The sequence below is a fragment of the Oryctolagus cuniculus genome, chromosome 1, assembly GCF_964237555.1.
Source record: "Oryctolagus cuniculus chromosome 1, mOryCun1.1, whole genome shotgun sequence".
Taxonomy (NCBI): Eukaryota; Metazoa; Chordata; class Mammalia; order Lagomorpha; family Leporidae; genus Oryctolagus; species Oryctolagus cuniculus.
In genome coordinates, this window is record NC_091432.1 from 93,428,116 (window position 1) to 93,444,766 (window position 16,651).

At 37.7% G+C, this 16,651-nt stretch overlaps 1 protein-coding gene across 14 annotated transcripts in view; it reads left to right on the forward strand.

Annotated features, from left to right (window-relative positions):
* The window catches only part of CEP126 (centrosomal protein 126), a 141,310-nt gene that overhangs the window by 85,362 nt on the left and 39,297 nt on the right, over positions 1-16,651 (forward strand). For 12 of the 14 annotated variants that reach the window (XM_070077315.1, XM_051849943.2, XM_051849931.2 and 9 more), the window contains one exon: positions 7,159-7,223. In XM_070077315.1, coding sequence (XP_069933416.1) covers positions 7,159-7,223 — 65 coding nt within the window. Of the gene's footprint in view, positions 1-7,158; positions 7,224-12,373; positions 12,446-16,651 lie in introns of all 14 variants that reach the window. The other 2 variants (XM_070077346.1, XM_070077349.1) reach the window with 1 other exon arrangement.

Below are 16,651 nucleotides of genomic sequence, written 5' to 3' on the forward strand. Positions count from 1 at the left end.
TAGGCATGAATTTAACCAAAGAAATGAAAGATCTCTGTAATGAAAATTATTAAACACCCATGAAAGAAATCATCAAGAGTACAAAAAAATGGAAAAACATTCCTTGCTCATGTATTGTGAGAATTAATATCATTAAAATGTCTATACTACCTAAAGCAATATATAGAGTCAATGCAATCCCTATCCAAATACCAATAGCATTCTTTACAGAATTAAAAAAAAATCCTAAAATTCATATGGAATCACAAAAGACCCCAAATAACCCAAGTGATCCTGAGCAAAAAAAAAAAAAAAAATCAAGCTGGAGGCATCATAGTACCTGATTTCAAAGCATACTACAGGGGCCAGTGCTGTGGTATAGTTGTGAAGCCACCGCCTACTGTGCTGGCATCCCATTAGGGCACCGATTCAAGTTCTGGCTGCTCTGCTTACCATCCAGCTCGCTGATGTGCCCTAGGAAAGCAGTAGAAGATGGCCCAAGTACTTGGGCCCCTGCACCCACATGAGAGACCCAGAAGAAGCTCCTGGCTCCGGACTTCAGATGGGCCCAGCTCCAGCCATGTGGCCTTTTGGGGAGTGAACCAGCAGATGGAAGACCTCTCTATCTCTCTGCCTCTCTGTAACTATAGCTTTCAAATAAATAAATCTTTCAAAAAAAACACATACTGCAAAGCTATAGTAATGAAAACACCATGGTACTGGCATAAAAAATACATAGATTAATGGAACAGAATAAAGAGTCCAGAATTAATTCACATATGTACAGCCCACAGATTTTTGACAAAAGTGCTCAGACCATACCATAGGGCAAGGATAATCTCTTCAACAAATGGAGCTAGCTAAACTGGATGTTTGTATATAGAAGAATGAAATTAGGTCCATACCTCTCACTATATACAATAATCAACTCAAGCTTGATCAAATATCTACATTTAAGACCTTAGACCATGAAGTTGCTGGAAGAAAATGTAGGGAAGACACTCATAAGACATTGGTGCAAAATGAAACAAATGAAACTATTAAAGATTTATTTATTTATTTGAAAGAGTTAGAAAGGAGAGGCAGAGAGAGAGAGATAGGTCCTCCACCCATGGATTCACTCCCCAACTGGCTGCAATGGCTGAAGCTACGCTGATCCGAAGCCAGGAACCAGGAACCTCTTCCAGGTCTCCCACACGGGTGCAGGGGCCCAAACACTTGGGTCATCCTCCACTGCTTTCACAGGCCACAGCGGAGAGCTGGATTGGAAGTGGAGCAGCCAGGTCTCGAACCAATGCCCATATGGGATTCCAGCACTTCAGGCCAGGGCATTAATCCACTGTGCCACAGCGCCAGCCCCAAACTCAGAAGCTTTTTGACAGAAAAGGAAACTAACAATAAAGTGAATATATCCAACAAAATTAGAAAAATTATTTGTAAACTACCTATATGACAACTTATTAATCTCCTGAATATATCAGAAAAAACTCAACAGCAACAAAACAACCAATCCAATTGAGAAATGGTCAAAGGACTTCAATAGATAGTTCTTCAAAAAAAAAATACAAATAGCCAAAAAATATATTAAGAAAAATGCTCAACATCCCTAGCCATCAGGGAAATGCAAATCAAAACCACAATGAGACACCACTTCACCTGTGTCAGAATGACTAAAATCCAAAACACAGAGAGTAACAAATGCTGGCAAGGTTGTATACAGAGAATACTTGGACAATATTGGTGGGAATGTAAATTAGTGCAGCCACTGTGGAAAACAGTATGAAGATTTCTTTAAAAAAATAGAAATAAACTTGCCATATGATTCAGCAATTTCATTACTGGGTATATGCCCAAAATACCTGAACATAGTGTATCAAGGTGATATCTTCACCACCACGTTTTTAGAAGCACTGTTCACAATAGCCAAAATTTGGAATCAACCAAGGTGTCCATTATAAGATTAATGAATAAAGAAATTGTGGTATGTATACACAATATAGTATTATTCACCTATAAAAGAAATGAAATTCTACCATTTGCAGCAAAATGGAAGCAACTGGAGGGCATCATGTTGAATGAAATAAGCTCTACCCAGAAAGACAGATACCGCATAGTCTCTCTTATGGTAGGAGCTAAAATTCTAAAAAAGAAAGAAATATCTGTATGTATATCGGTATTACTGCAAATATGGGTTTTTTTAAACTTTGTTTTAGATCTTTCTCAAACAAATGTTTAAGAATGTTGTATTACTATAGTTTTAATAGTCTGTGATTACTTTAAAATTTACTGTATATGTACAGTATATGGATGAAATGGTCATTTTCCATTCCATTATCTTTTAATCAGATCTTAATTTATTGTTTTGCTAATAGTGAGACTATCAGTAATACAGATTAAACATAAAATTGTATTATGTATGTATCCATTACAATGTGAGTAGCACAAAAAGTTGAGGGAATATTATCAGTATTCAAAAATTACCATCCAATTCATGGGAAAAAAACTGCTGAAATTCATCAATAAAAGACAAAATTTCTTCATATCTCCTCACTGTTTTACTTTCATATCTCTCACTATTGTAAACTTTAGAACAAATGTAATGAAAGAATGTAAATCTCCTACAAATAAAACTATAAAACATGATTGAAAGAAATTAAGAACTAAGTAAACACAAAGACATTCTGTTGAGATGAAATACTACCCAGTCCAATCTATAGTTTCAACATAACCCTTATCAAAATCCATATAGTGAAAACCCATGGTCAGAAGAACTAACTCATTCATCACCTGCGACCACAACTTGTTTATGAACACAAAAGTTTGAAAGGGAAAATCAACATTCTGTGAGAATCAATTTTTTTGATTTTATAATAAAGAGGGCTTTATATTTTATTATTAACAGTAAATTATGTGCTGTACATTTTATGTTAAGTAGATAATACACACACACATACTTTGGAAGGGGATCTCAATTATTTTTGATAATCATTTTCTATATTCTATATTCAAGAGGCTTCCATAGCCTTGGAAGCTCATGACAAGAGCCTCGGGTGAATACTGACGTAATAAATAAGAGTGTCAATTGTTAAATCAACAATGGGAGTCACTGTGCACCTGCTCCCCATGTAGGACCTCTGTCCTTAATGTGTTGTACTATGATGATTAATGGTAAAACTACTACTCAAACAGTACTCTAACTTTGTGTGTCTTTGTGGGTACAGTCTGTTGAAATCTTAGTATATAAGTTGATCTTCTGTATATAAAGATAATTGAAAATGAATCTTGATGAAGAATAAGATGGGAGGGGGCTGGGAGATGGGATGGTTGCGGGTGGGAGGGAGGTTATGGGGGGAAAAGCTGCTATAATTCAAAAGTTGTACTTTGGGAATTTATATTTATTAAATAAAAGTTGAAAAGAAAAAAATTATTTTGAAAAATCATATAATGGAAATTATAAATTAGATATGAACAATTCTTTTTTTTTTATTTTTTGACAGGCAGAGTGGACAGTGAGAGAGAGAGACAGAGAGAAAGGTCTTCCTTTGCCGTTGGTTCACCCTCCAATGGCCGCCGCGGCCGGTGCGCTGCGGCCGGCGCACCACGCCGATCCGGTGGCAGGAGCCAGGAGCCAGGAGCCAGGTGCTTTTCCTGGTGTCCCATGGGGTGCAGGGCCCAAGCACTTGGGCCATCCTCCACTGCACTCCCTGGCCACACCAGAGAGCTGGCCTGGAAGAGGGGCAACCGGGACAGAATCCGGCGCCCCGACCGGGACTAGAACCCGGTGTGCCGGCGCCGCTAGGCGGAGGATTAGCCTAGTGAGCCGCAGCGCCGGCTGATATGAACAATTCTAAAAATATTTAAATATATTTATCAGGCTTTCTCTGCCTCAACACTACTGATATTTTGGCTGCATAATTCCTTTATTTTTATTGACATTGGGGAACTGTCTTGTGCATTATAAGATGTTTAGCATTGCTCTGGTCTCTACTCACTAGATGCCACAGCACCTCCTAATCATGACAATCAAATGTTTCCAGACATTGCCAAATATCCCTGGGATGTCAAAAATCTTCTATGGTTGAGAATCACTGAATATAGACACACACAAACATACACACAGACACAGTGTACATGTGTGTTTGCGTGCCTGTGTGTATCAGTCACCTTTTCATTACTATAACAAAATATCTAAAACAGGCTAACTTTATAAAGAAAGAAAATTTATTTTGGCCTACCTTTCTAGGATTTCAAAGTATAAGCAGCATGATACATATTTCAGCAAGGGTTCCCAGTGTCTGCATCACCTGTGATGTGAGCGTGTGTATGTCTTTCTCATTAGAGAGGCACCAGGATTCAATCATTAGGGCTTCACCCTAACAACCTAATCTAATCTTAGTCACTTACCAAAAACCATACCTCTGTACACTATAATTGCTTTGTTTCCATCCTCTCAGGGCCTTTGAGCTTTAAACTACGTGAGTTCAGGGAGACAAACCATAGCAGTGTGTATTCCATTTCTGTGTAGAAAGAAAGTGCAAAAGGATAGAATATATCAATCCCACCTCTAAATGAGAAAAAGCATATAAACAAAAGTGTCGTTTTTCTTGAACCCCAAGAAAGCTGAAGACAACACAACCAAGTTGTCTGACATTCAAGTAAAGATTAAAAACTTACAAGGAAAGCCAGGATATGAATATTTGCTTACCTGTGACAGAAGGTAAAAGAAAATATTTATGACACATAGAATAAAGGACTCATTCAAATATATAAAGAAATCCATAAATCAATTAGAAAAAGAGGATACCCAATAGAAATGTGAGGCTGCAGAGGAAGTATTGAAAGGAACTTCACAAGAATATAACTGAAAATAAACATAGATATTCAATTTCATTTGTCATATAAAAATACAAATTAAAATGAGATATTGTTACATATTCACCAGATAAGCACCTGTTTAAAAGCTGATAATAATATGTATTGGTTAAGATGAATCAACCCTTAAGGCTTCCTGGTCTGGCTGAAAGGCCTGTGAGAGCATTTCAGGCCTGGAAAGCCAAGATACTGTGGCAAAAAATGTCCTACATGAAGGATCTCTGTGAGTGACACCCCAGTGGAAAGAAGGGGCCATAAAAGAAGGATGTGCTTTTCTCAGAAAGGAGGAGAAAACTTACACTTTGCTTATGGCCTTGTCCAAATACTGACGGAGTCTGTGGTCACAAAAGACATCCATAGCCTTGGCAGCTCATGGCAAGAGCCTTGGGTGATCACTGATGTCATAAATAAAAGTGTTAATTGTTAAATGAACAACAAAAGTCACTGTGCACTTATTTCCTATTTAGAACCTCCATCCTTAATGAGTTGTACTTTAAAAATTAACTGCAAAACTTGTTCTCAAACTCTACTTTATATGGTGTGTGTGTGTGTGTGTACAAACTATTGAAATCTTTACTTAGCATAGAGTTGGTCCTCTGTATATAAAATTAAACTAAAAATGAAACTTAATGAAGAATGTGATGGGAGAGGAAGTAGGTGGTGGGATAGGAGTGGGGGTAGGAGGGTGGGCGTGGGGGAAATAACTACTATATTCCTAAAGTCATACCTATGAAATTTGCATTCATTAAATAAAAGCTTTAAAATATATAGGTACAGCAATAGCAGCTTTCTTGTAAAGCTGGTGGGGTATAAATTGGTATGACATCTGTAGGAAATGTTTTACCTTCATCTAATAAGTTGAGCATAAGCATACCTTAAAACCCAGCAGCTTTGCTCCTAGAAAATACTGCACATGTGTGTCAGGAAACATATATAAGTATATAGAATCACTGGCTTATAAAACCAAAAAATTACAAACTTCTGAACTTAGTAAACTCATGTGATAAAAATGAACAAATGGAGCAAGCACTGTGGTACTGTGAGTTAAAGCCCCGGCCTGCAGTGCCAGTATCCCATATGGGTGCTGGTTTGAGTGCCAGCTGCTCTGCTTCTGATCCGGCTCCCTGATAATGTGCCTGAGAAAGCAGCGAGAGATGGCCCAAGTGCTTGGGCCCCTGTACCCACACAGGAGACCCGGAAGAAGCTCCTGGCTCCTGGCTTTAGATGGGCCCAGCTCTGGCTTTTGCAGCGATTTGGGGAGTGAACCAGAAGATGGAAGACCTCTCTCTCTCTCTGTATCTATTTCTCTCTGTAACTCTGTCTTTCAAATAAATAAAATAAATCTTAAAAAAAAGAAAAAGAACAAATTACAACTAAACAGATTACTGTGGATGGAACTAGAAATTTTTTAATTTGAGCAAAAATATGTAAATAAAGGTGAATACAAATAGTGCAATTTCATCTATGTTGAATCCAAAAAACATGTGAAACTAAACAGGATTATCTTGGAGATGTATATGTATCTGTGCTAAAACTACAAAGTCAATGTAGTGGGTTGGGTACATCTATGGGTGAGGGAAGAGAACACAAATCTGAACAGTGTGGAGCAGGCAGGGAGCTCAAGGAAGCTTCTGAAGCAGTAATAATGTTCAAATTTCTTAATCCATGTGGTTACCCAGACACTAGCTTCATTATTATTAATTAAAATATGACTTTTATATACTCTTTATGTTAATTTAAAATTAAAAGCATATTTAAAATGAATATATTAAGAAAGTCGAGAAGTGATCATCACAAGCAACACAGAACTAATGTTATAAGAATTAAAATGTAAAATTAGGCAGATGAAGTTTCACATAAAAAGATTTTGCCTGAATTTTTTTTACTCTTTTTCTCTTGCTCAGAGACTTGGTATTACATGGAGAAAAGCCTAGAAAATTAAAAGAAAAGTGTTGACCAAATATCTCAAATTTTATACCTCACTATCTAAATAAATATCTTTCTTTTCCTGAGAGGTCAAGGGATGAAATTCACTTTTTGTTTAAAAAACTGAAAGAAAAGTAATATTTGAATAAAGATTGTTGTATAATAGTCAAAGTATCAGGCATTCCCTTTTATAGACATAAATGTTATGTAGTTGTTTCTAATTTACTTTTATTTTCAAACCTAATATAAATATGAAGATTGTTTCTAGAATAGAAAAATAAATTTTGAATATTTGAAGCATCAGAATTTAATACTTCTTAAGTCATTCTCTTTGAATACATATATCTAAATTATTTTTGTATTGTGGTATAAATATTTCAGATCTACAAGAAACCATGGGCAAACATTCATCTATCAAAAATACTTTTCAAATAATACCATTTCTGGTAAGTATTTGAAGAAAATTTTTCTCATTTTAAGAAAATTCTTGATTTTATGTACATATCAATACAGGTAAGAACTCTGTAATGAAATTAGTTTTTCTTGATTGGTTCTTAGAGTTTTTTTCTTCCTAACCAAATTTTTTTTATAAAATATTTCATTAGAATCAAGCAATATATTCACATTTTTAAAAAATGGCCGGAATGTAAAGATTTTTACATCTGGAGTATTTCATCAGTCATGGGAGAAGAAGCAGTTATTAATGTACCAATCCTCAAGTAATTTCAGATTTGTAGCCTAATTGGAAAATTGCTAAGAAGTTTTACATTGGAAATCATCACTACCCTTGCTCATATCCCGTACATGTCTTGAAATTTCAAAACTATACATTAATGTTACTATTTTGGCCGGCGCCGCGGCTCACTAGGCTAATCCTCCGCCTAGCGGCGCCGGTACACCGGGTTCTAGTCCCTGTCGGGGCGCCGGATTCTGTCCCGGTTGCCCCTCTTCCAGGCCAGCCCTCTGCTGTGGCCCGGGAGTGCAGTGGAGGATGGCCCAGGTGCTTGGGCCCTGCACCCCATGGGAGACCAGGAAAAGCACCTGGCTCCTGGCTCCTGCCATCGGATCAGCGCGGTGCGCCGGCCGCATCGCGCCAGCCGCGGCAGCCATTGGAGGGTGAACCAACGGCAAAGGAAGACCTTTCTCTCTGTCTCTCTCTCTCACTGTCCACTCTGCCTGTCCAAAAAAAAAAAAAAAAAAAAAAAAAAGTTACTATTTTGAATGAATGCTTTTTCTTCAACCCTGGATTCTGGTAAAGAATAAAGGAAAAACAGTCTTATCTGTCTGATCAGGAGCCTTTCAGGTCTATAGTAAGTATATCCACAAACCACAGTAGTACCCGTACTCTCACAATTCTCAAATTAGGTGTTCAACAAAGAAATTTTTGCTACAGAATTAATTAAGGGCTTGCTCAGTTGTTTTTCATAATATATCTCTGTTCTGAGATTTTTTCAAATTATTATTTGAAAGGCAGTGTTAGAGAGGAGGAGAGAGCAAGAGAGGGAGAGATCTTCCATCCACTGGTTCCATCCCAGATGGCTGCAATGGCTGGGGCTGGGGCCAGGCTGAAACCAGGAGCCTGGCATCTCCAAAATGGGTAGCAGGGACTTAAGAACTTGGGCTGTCACCTGCGTCTTCCCAGGTGCATTAGCAGGAAGCTGGATCAGATAAGGAAGAACCAGGAATCAAACTGACACTCTGATGTGGGATGCAGTGTCTCAAACTGCAGCTTATCCTTCTGCACCAAAAATTATTAAAATCCACACATTTTTCATTATACACCTTTTCTATGAAATTTTGAAGTTCACTCATACATTGCCATTGAATTTTGATATTCCATTCTGCGTCATGATTTGCTTACATTGATTTCCAGTGAACAAAATTGTGGGGTTTTTTTTGCTCTGCTTTCCAAAATCCAGCCCATTTAAGCACAGACTTTGAAGCACTTCCTTCATGAAGACTTCCTAACCAATTTAGTTTATGATGCTCTCACTGTCCTCTGAAGTTAATACTATAGTATCTGAAGCATACATTTTTGTCCTTCCAATTGAAAATCTTTTTTATACTGTATTCTTCTGATCTAAATTGCTTTTCACTTATCTATCTGCTTCATAGGAAATACAGAATGCTAAATACTTAAAAACTATTAGTTGACTTTTTATGATTTCTTATGCATAGTCTTTCAATAGATAAATTATCTACCTTCTTCAAATGATAGTGAAAATATAGATTTATTTGAGCCTGAAACTTTATTTCAATTCTGAGGCAGGGTCTTTCACTCAACAAAAGTACCACTGTTTCTGGAATTCTTCCAATGCCTTTTAGTGAATGTTATTATTTAATAAATTGGGATTTTTTAGTGACAGTGAACATTGTTGAGATATAATTAGAAGAAAGGAAACACACTGATTTCCTATCATTACAAAGTGATAAATGGTTTCCCACATATTCTGTTGTTTAATCTTCTGACTCACGGACACCATGTAATTTTCTCAAGGTCTCAAAACAAAAATTTCATTCCCCCCTTCCCCACAACATCTTTCCTTTTTTTAATCCTTATTTCAATTAATGATGCCACCATCTACTTAATTTCCCAAATACAAATAATTTATCCAGGTTCCTCATTCCTTTCCGGTCAATAAATCTTCCTAATTATACTTATTACTTGCATCACAAATCCATTCACTACTCTCCATTCCAATTGATAGTGTTTTTACTTTTTATTTTTTAATTTTTAATTGGTTTTTAACAGTTTATTTGCATACACTTCATAAATACAACTTTAGGAACATAGTAATTCTATACCTGCCCTCCCACCCCTCCTCCTCTTCTCCTGTTCCCAGTGCTATTTTTTACTAAGATCTATTTTCATTTAACTTTATACACAGTAGATTAACTCTATTCTAGGTAAAGAGCTCAGCACTTTGTATGAGAAAAAAAATCAAAACAAAAAAACTGTGAATAAAACATAAAATACACAAGAACAAAAGCTGTTCCTCAACAGCCCATACAAGGGCTGGTAATTTCACTTTTTTTTTTTTTTTTTTGAAACTTAGTTATCATTAAAGAAGAACCCAAGAATGCTACATCTTTTGGGAGTACTTAGACATAACTATAATTTGTGTGACATAAGAATATCCTCCACTTAATACACTAAAAGGAATTACTTCTTTGAGAACAAGTTTCACTATTAAGTCTCATAACGCAGCTCTTTGAGGACAGAGGTCCTGCATGGGAAGTTAGTGCACTATGACTCCTAATTATTAATTTAATAATTAACACTCTTATGTATGACATCAGTGATCACCCTAGGCGCTTGACATGAGCTGCCTAAGCTATTATGGAAGCATTTTTGGATCCACAAACTCCTTCAGTATTTCAACAGGGCCATAGGCAAAATGGAAGCTCTCTCCTCCCTTCAGAGGAAAGTACATCCTTGCAGATACAATTCTAAGAATACAATGATGATATTCCCTCCCCTGCTCCTTCCCTCCCACTCTCTTCCTCCTACTCTTCTTTTTCCTTTCTCTCTCTCTCTCTTTTTTTTTTTTTTAGTTTTTGAGATAACATTTTAAATTGCATTACAGTTGAAAAGGCTTAATACTTCACCAAATAAGTTTAATAAGTAAAAAAGAAAAAAAACCCTAGATTAGTAGGAATATAAACAATGGCTATCAGCAATAATTGAATGGAAAAATGACCAGTTCACCCATATATAGTAAATTTTGAAGTTGTCACAGACCACCAAAACTATAGTAGTATAATATTCTTTTTTAGTTTTTAACAAATTCAATGTGATTTGTAGATAACAATTCTAAGAACATAATGAAGATCTACTATAACTATTTTTAAAGATTTTTATTTATTTCTTTGAAAGTCAGAGTTACACAGAGAGAGGAGAGGTGAAGCGAGAGAGAGAGGTCTTCCTTCCATTGGTTTACTCCCCAATTGGCCGCAATGGCCAGAGCTGTGCTGATCCGAAGCCAGGAGCCAGGAGCCTCCTCCTGGTTTCCCACGTGTTTGCAGGGGCCCAAGGATTTGGACCATCTTCTATTGCTTTCCCAGGCCATAGCAGAGAGCTGCATTGGAAGAGGTGCAGCCGGGACTTGAACCGGCACCCACATGGGATGCCAGTGCTTCAGGCCAGGACATTAATCCGCTGTGCCACAGCGCCACCCCTACTATAACATTTTTAACCATTCATTTGACAAAGGTATAAAACAAAGGTTTACAAAGCCATATTTGCAGCAGTTCTGATACATACAGATATTTCTTTCTTCTTTCTTTTTTTTTTTTTTAAATCTTAGCTCCCATACATAAGGGAGAACATGAGGTTTTTGGTTTTTTTTAAGTCCACATGCAATTTATTTTGCAATTTCTGTTTTTAACTCAAGGTTTTTTTTATTTTTTGACCGACAGAGTGGACAGTGAGAGAGAGAGGCAGAGAGAAAGGTCTTCCTTTGCCGTTGGTTCACCCTCCAGTGGCTGCCACAGCCAGCGTGCAGTGGCCGGTGCACCGCGCTGATCCAATGGCAGGAGCCAGGTACTTATCCTGGTCTCCCATGTGGGTGCAGGGCCCAAGCACTTGGGCCATCCTCCACTGCCTTCCCGGGCCACAGCAGAGAGCTGGCCTGGAAGAGGGGCAACCGGGACAGAATCCGGCGCCCCGACCGGGACTAGAACCCGGTGTGCCGGCGCTACAAGGCGGAGGATTAGCCTAGTGAGCCGCGGTGCCGGCAAACATGAGGTATTTGTCTTTCTTGATCCAGCTATTTTTCATTCAGTATGATGTTGTCCAATTGCTTCCATTTTGTTGAAAATGGTAAAATTTCATTCTTTTTCATAGCTGAATAATAGTCCATTTTGTATATATAACACATTTTCTTTAGCCACTTATCTGATGATGAACACCTTGGTTGATTCCAAATTTTGACTGTTGTGAACAGTGCTGCTATAAACATGGTGGTACAGGTATCACTTTGATACATTGTTTCCAAGTCTTTTGGGTATAAACCCAGTAGTAAGATTGCTAGATCATATGGCAAGTCCATTTCTAGTTTTTTTAAGAAATCTTCACGTTGTTTTCCTCAGTGGCTGTACTAGTTTACATTCCCACCAACAGTATGTAAGTGTTCTCCTTTGTCCACATCCTTGCCAACATTTGTTACTCTGTGTTTTTGAATTTTAGCTATTCTGGCACAGGTGAGGTTTTGTGGTTTTGATTTGCATTTCCCTGAATGCTAGTGATGTTGAGCATTTTCTATATATTTTTGGTTATTTTGTATTTTTTCTTTGTAGAACTGTCTATTGAAGTCCTTTGTCCATTTCTCAACTGGATTGTTTTGTTGTTATTGAGTTTTTGATGATATATTAGGATATTAGTTATTTGTCATATAGATGGCTTGCAAATAATTTTTTCTATTCTGTTGGATATCTTCACTTTATTGTTAGTTTCCTTTTCTGTTAAAAAGCTTCTGAGTTTGATACAGTTCCATTTGTTTAGTTTTTCTCTTGTTGCCTGTGCTAAGGGAGTCTTGTCCAAGAAGTCATCTCCTACACCAATATCTTAGAGTATTTCCCCTACATTTTCTTCCAGCAACTTCATGGTCTCAGATCTCAAATTTAGGTCTTTGATCCATCTTGAGTTGATTTTTGAATATGGTGACAGGTATGTATCTAATTTCATTCTTGTACATATATACATCCAGTTTTGCCAGCACCATTTTTTTTTCTTAAAGAATGTAGTCAGACTTTATTGTCATAATTCAAGGTTTGAAAACCCCAAGGGAAGGAATTTGGCCCTATTTGATTGTTTTTTTTTAACTTTTATTTAATGAATATAAATTTCCAAAGTACAGCTTATGGATTACAATGGCTTCTCCCCCATAACGTTCCTCCCACCCGCAACCCTCCCCTTTCCCACTCCCTCTCCCCTTCCATTCACATCATGATTCATTTTCGATTCTCTTTATATACAGAAGATCAGTTTAGCATACATTAAGTAAAGATTTCAACAGTTTGCTCCCACACAGAAACATAAAGTGAAAAATACTGTTTGAGTACTAGTTATAGCATTAAATCTCAATGTACAGCACACTAAGCACCATTTTTTAAGAGATTATCCTTACTCTACAGTATGATCTGAGCACTTTTCTCAAAAATCTTTTGGCTATATGGTATGTGAATTAATTTTTGGGGTCTCTATTCTGTTCCATTAATTGGTGCATCAGTTTTTATGCTAATACTATGGTGTTTTAATTACTATAGATTTGTAATATGTTTTGATCAGTATTGTGATACCTCCAGCTTGATTTTTCTTCAAGATCACTTTAGCTATTCTGGGTCTTCTATGATTCTGTATGAATTTTAGGATCTATTTTTCTTTTTTAAAAAATATATTTTTTATTTATTTGACAGACAGAGTTACAGAGAGAGGTAGACACAGAGAGAGAGAGAGAGGTCTTCCATCTGCTGGCCCATTCCCAAATGGCCAGAACAGCCAGAGCTGAGCCAATCCAATCAGGAGTCAGGAGCTTCCTCTGGATTTCCCACATGGACCATCCTCCACCGCCTTCCAAGGCCATAGCAGAGAGCTGGGTCAGAAGAGGAGCAGCTGAGATCTGAGCTGGTACCCATATGGGACACTGGTGCTGCAGGCTGGAGCTCTAACCTGCTGCGCCACAACACCGGCCCCAGGACCTCTTTTTCTAACTCTGTAAAGAATGCTATCAGTATTTTGATAGGGATTGCATTGAATCTGTAGATTGCTTTAGGTAGTATAGACATCTTAATGACATTGATTCTCCCAACCGGTGAGCAAGGAATATCTTTCCAATTTTTTATGAACTTGATTTCTATCATCATTGTTTGACCATTTTCATTGTAGAGATCATTCAATTCTTTGGTTAAATTTACTCTTAAATATTTGATATTTTTGTGGCTATTGTGAATGGCATTTCTTTCTTGATTTTTCTTTCAGTTTATCATTACCATAAAAGAAAGTAACTGGTTTTGGTGTATTTATTTTGTAACCTGTAACTTTACTGAATTGGTTTATCAATCCTAACAGCTTTTTGGTAGAGTGTTTTATTTCTGCTGCACACATGGATATTTGACTTCCTCTTTTCCTATTTTGATGCCCTTTCTCTCTCTCTCTCTCTCTCTCTCTCTCTCTCTTTCTTTCTCTTTCTTTCTTTCTTTCTTTCTTTCTTTTTCTCTTTCTTTCTTTTCCTTCCTTCCTTCCTTCCTTCCTTCCTTCCTTCCTTCCTTCCTTCCTTCCTTCCTTCCTTTCTTTCTTTCTTTCTCCTGTCTAATTGCTCTTGCTAAACCTTTCAGTATGTACTGAACAAAAGTGGCAAAATTGGACATCCTTGTCTGGTTTCAGATTTGAGGGGAAATATTTTCAGCTTTTCCTCATTCGGTATGATATGGACTGTAGTTTTCTCATATATAGCCTTTATAATTTGGAGGAATGTTCCTTTTGGAGAGTTTTTATCATGAAGGGGTGTTGATTTTTTTTTTTTTTTTTACTTATTTGACAGAGTTAGACAGTGAGAGAGACAGGTCTTCCTTCTGTTGGTTCACCCCCCAAATGGCCACTACGGCTGGTGCTGTGCCGATCCGAAGCCTGGAGCCAGGTGCTTCCTCCTGGTCTCCCATGTGGTTGCGGGTGCCCAATCACTTGGGCCATCCTCCACTGCCCTCCTGGGCCACAACAGAGAGCTGGACTAGAGAACAGCAGCTGGGACTAGAACCCAGTGCCCATATGGGATGCTGGCGCCACAGGCGGAGGATTAGCCAAGTGAGCCACGGCGCCAGCTCCCAGGGGTCTTGAATCTTATCAAATGCTTTCTTCATCTATTGAGATGACAAAGTTTTTTGTTCTTCATCCTACTGATCTGATTTACATTTATTGACTTGAGAATGTTGAACCACCCTTGCATTTCTGTGATAGATACCACTTGATCATGATGTATGTTCTTTTTGATGAGGTTTTAAATTAGATTTGCTAGTATTAGGTTGAGAATCTTTGCATCTATGTTCATTAAGGATATGGGTCTGTAGTTTTCATGTCACGTCTTTGTTTGATAATGCTGGCCTTGGGGGCCAGTGCGGTGGCGCACTAGGTTAATCCTCTGCCTTCAGTGCTGGCATCCCATATGGGCGCTGGGTTCTAGTCCTGGTTGCTCTTCTCCCATTCCAGCTCTCTGCTATGGCCCAGGAAGGCGGAGGAGGATGGCCCAGGTGCTTGGGCCCTGCACCCACATGGGAGACCAGGAGAAAGCACCTGGCTCCTGGCTTCGGATCAGCGCAGTGCCAGCAGTAGCGGCCTTCTGGGGAGTGAACCAATGAAAAGGAAGACCTTTCTCTCTGTCTCTCTCTCACTATCTGTAACTCTACCTGTCAAATAAATAAATAATTTAAAAAAATAATGCTGGTCTCATAAAAAGAGTTTGGCAGAATTCCATCCTGTTCAATATTTAGAATAGCTTGAAGAATATTGTACTTTTTTAATTTTGTTTTGTAGAATTCAGTAGTAAAGCCATCAGGTCCAGGACTTCTCCTTGATGGAAAACTTTTGATTACTGCTTCAATCTCATTGCTTGTTACTGTTCTGCTCGGGTTGTCTATATCTTCTTGAGTTAATCTTGGTAGGTCATATCAATCTATGAATTTATCCATTTCTTTCAGGTTTTCCAGTTTATTACTGTATAGTTCTTCATAGTAGTTTCTTATGGTCCTTTGTATTTCAGTGGTATCAGTTGTAATGGCTGCTTTTTCAAAACTAATTTTATTTGAATTTTTCACTTTTTTTCCTTGTTAGTCTTTCTAGAGGTTATCTATTTTGCTTATCTTCTCAAAAAAGCCACCTTTTTGGTTTTTGATCTTTTGCTTTTTTTAGTTTCATTTATTTTTGCTCTGAGCCTTATTATTTCTTACCTCCAGCTGATTTTTGGTTTGATTTGTTCTTGTTTTTGTAAGTTTTCAAGATGTATCATCAGATTATTAAATTGAGACATTTCCCTTTTTAAAATCTAATCACTTAATGCTATAAACTTCCCTCTGCTTTTATTATATCCCACATTTTGATATGTTTTATTTTCTTTTTCATTTATTTCAAGAACGTTTTTGATTTCCTTTTTAATTTCTTCAATGACTCATTGATCATTCAGTAGCATGTTGTTTAATTTCCAAGCATTTATGAGTATTCTATTGTTCTGGTTGATTTCAAGTTTTATTCCTTTAAGGTCTGAAAATATACAAGATATGATTTCAATCTTTTTAAACTTGCTGAGACTTCATTTGTGGCCTAACATATGCTCCATTCTAGAAAATGTTCCATGTACTGTTGAGAAGAATGTGTATTCTGTAGCTGTTGGGAGAAATGTCCTGTAAATGTCTGATAGTGTGTTTTCTCATTAGTATATTTCAACTCCAATGTATCTTTATTGACTTTCTATCTGAATGATCTGTCAATTGATGAGAGTAGGGTATTGAAATTACCCAGTATTATTTTACTGGTGTCTATCTCTTCCTTGAGGTCTAACAAGATTGGCAGTTTATATCTGAGTAGTTTTGTGTTGGATGCATATACATTTATGATTGTCATGTCTTTTTTTTTTTTTTTTTTTGACAGGCAGAGTGGACAGTGAGAGAGAGAGACAGAGAGAAAGGTCTTCCTTTGCCGTTGGTTCACCCTCCAATGGCCGCCACAGCCGGCGCACCGCGCTGATCTAATGGCAGGAGCCAGGTACTTATCCTGGTCTCCCATGGGGTGCAGGGCCCAAGCACTTGGGCCATCCTCCACTGCACTCCCGGGCCACAGCAGAGAGCTGGCCTGGAAGAGGGGCAACCAGGACAGAATCCGGCGCCC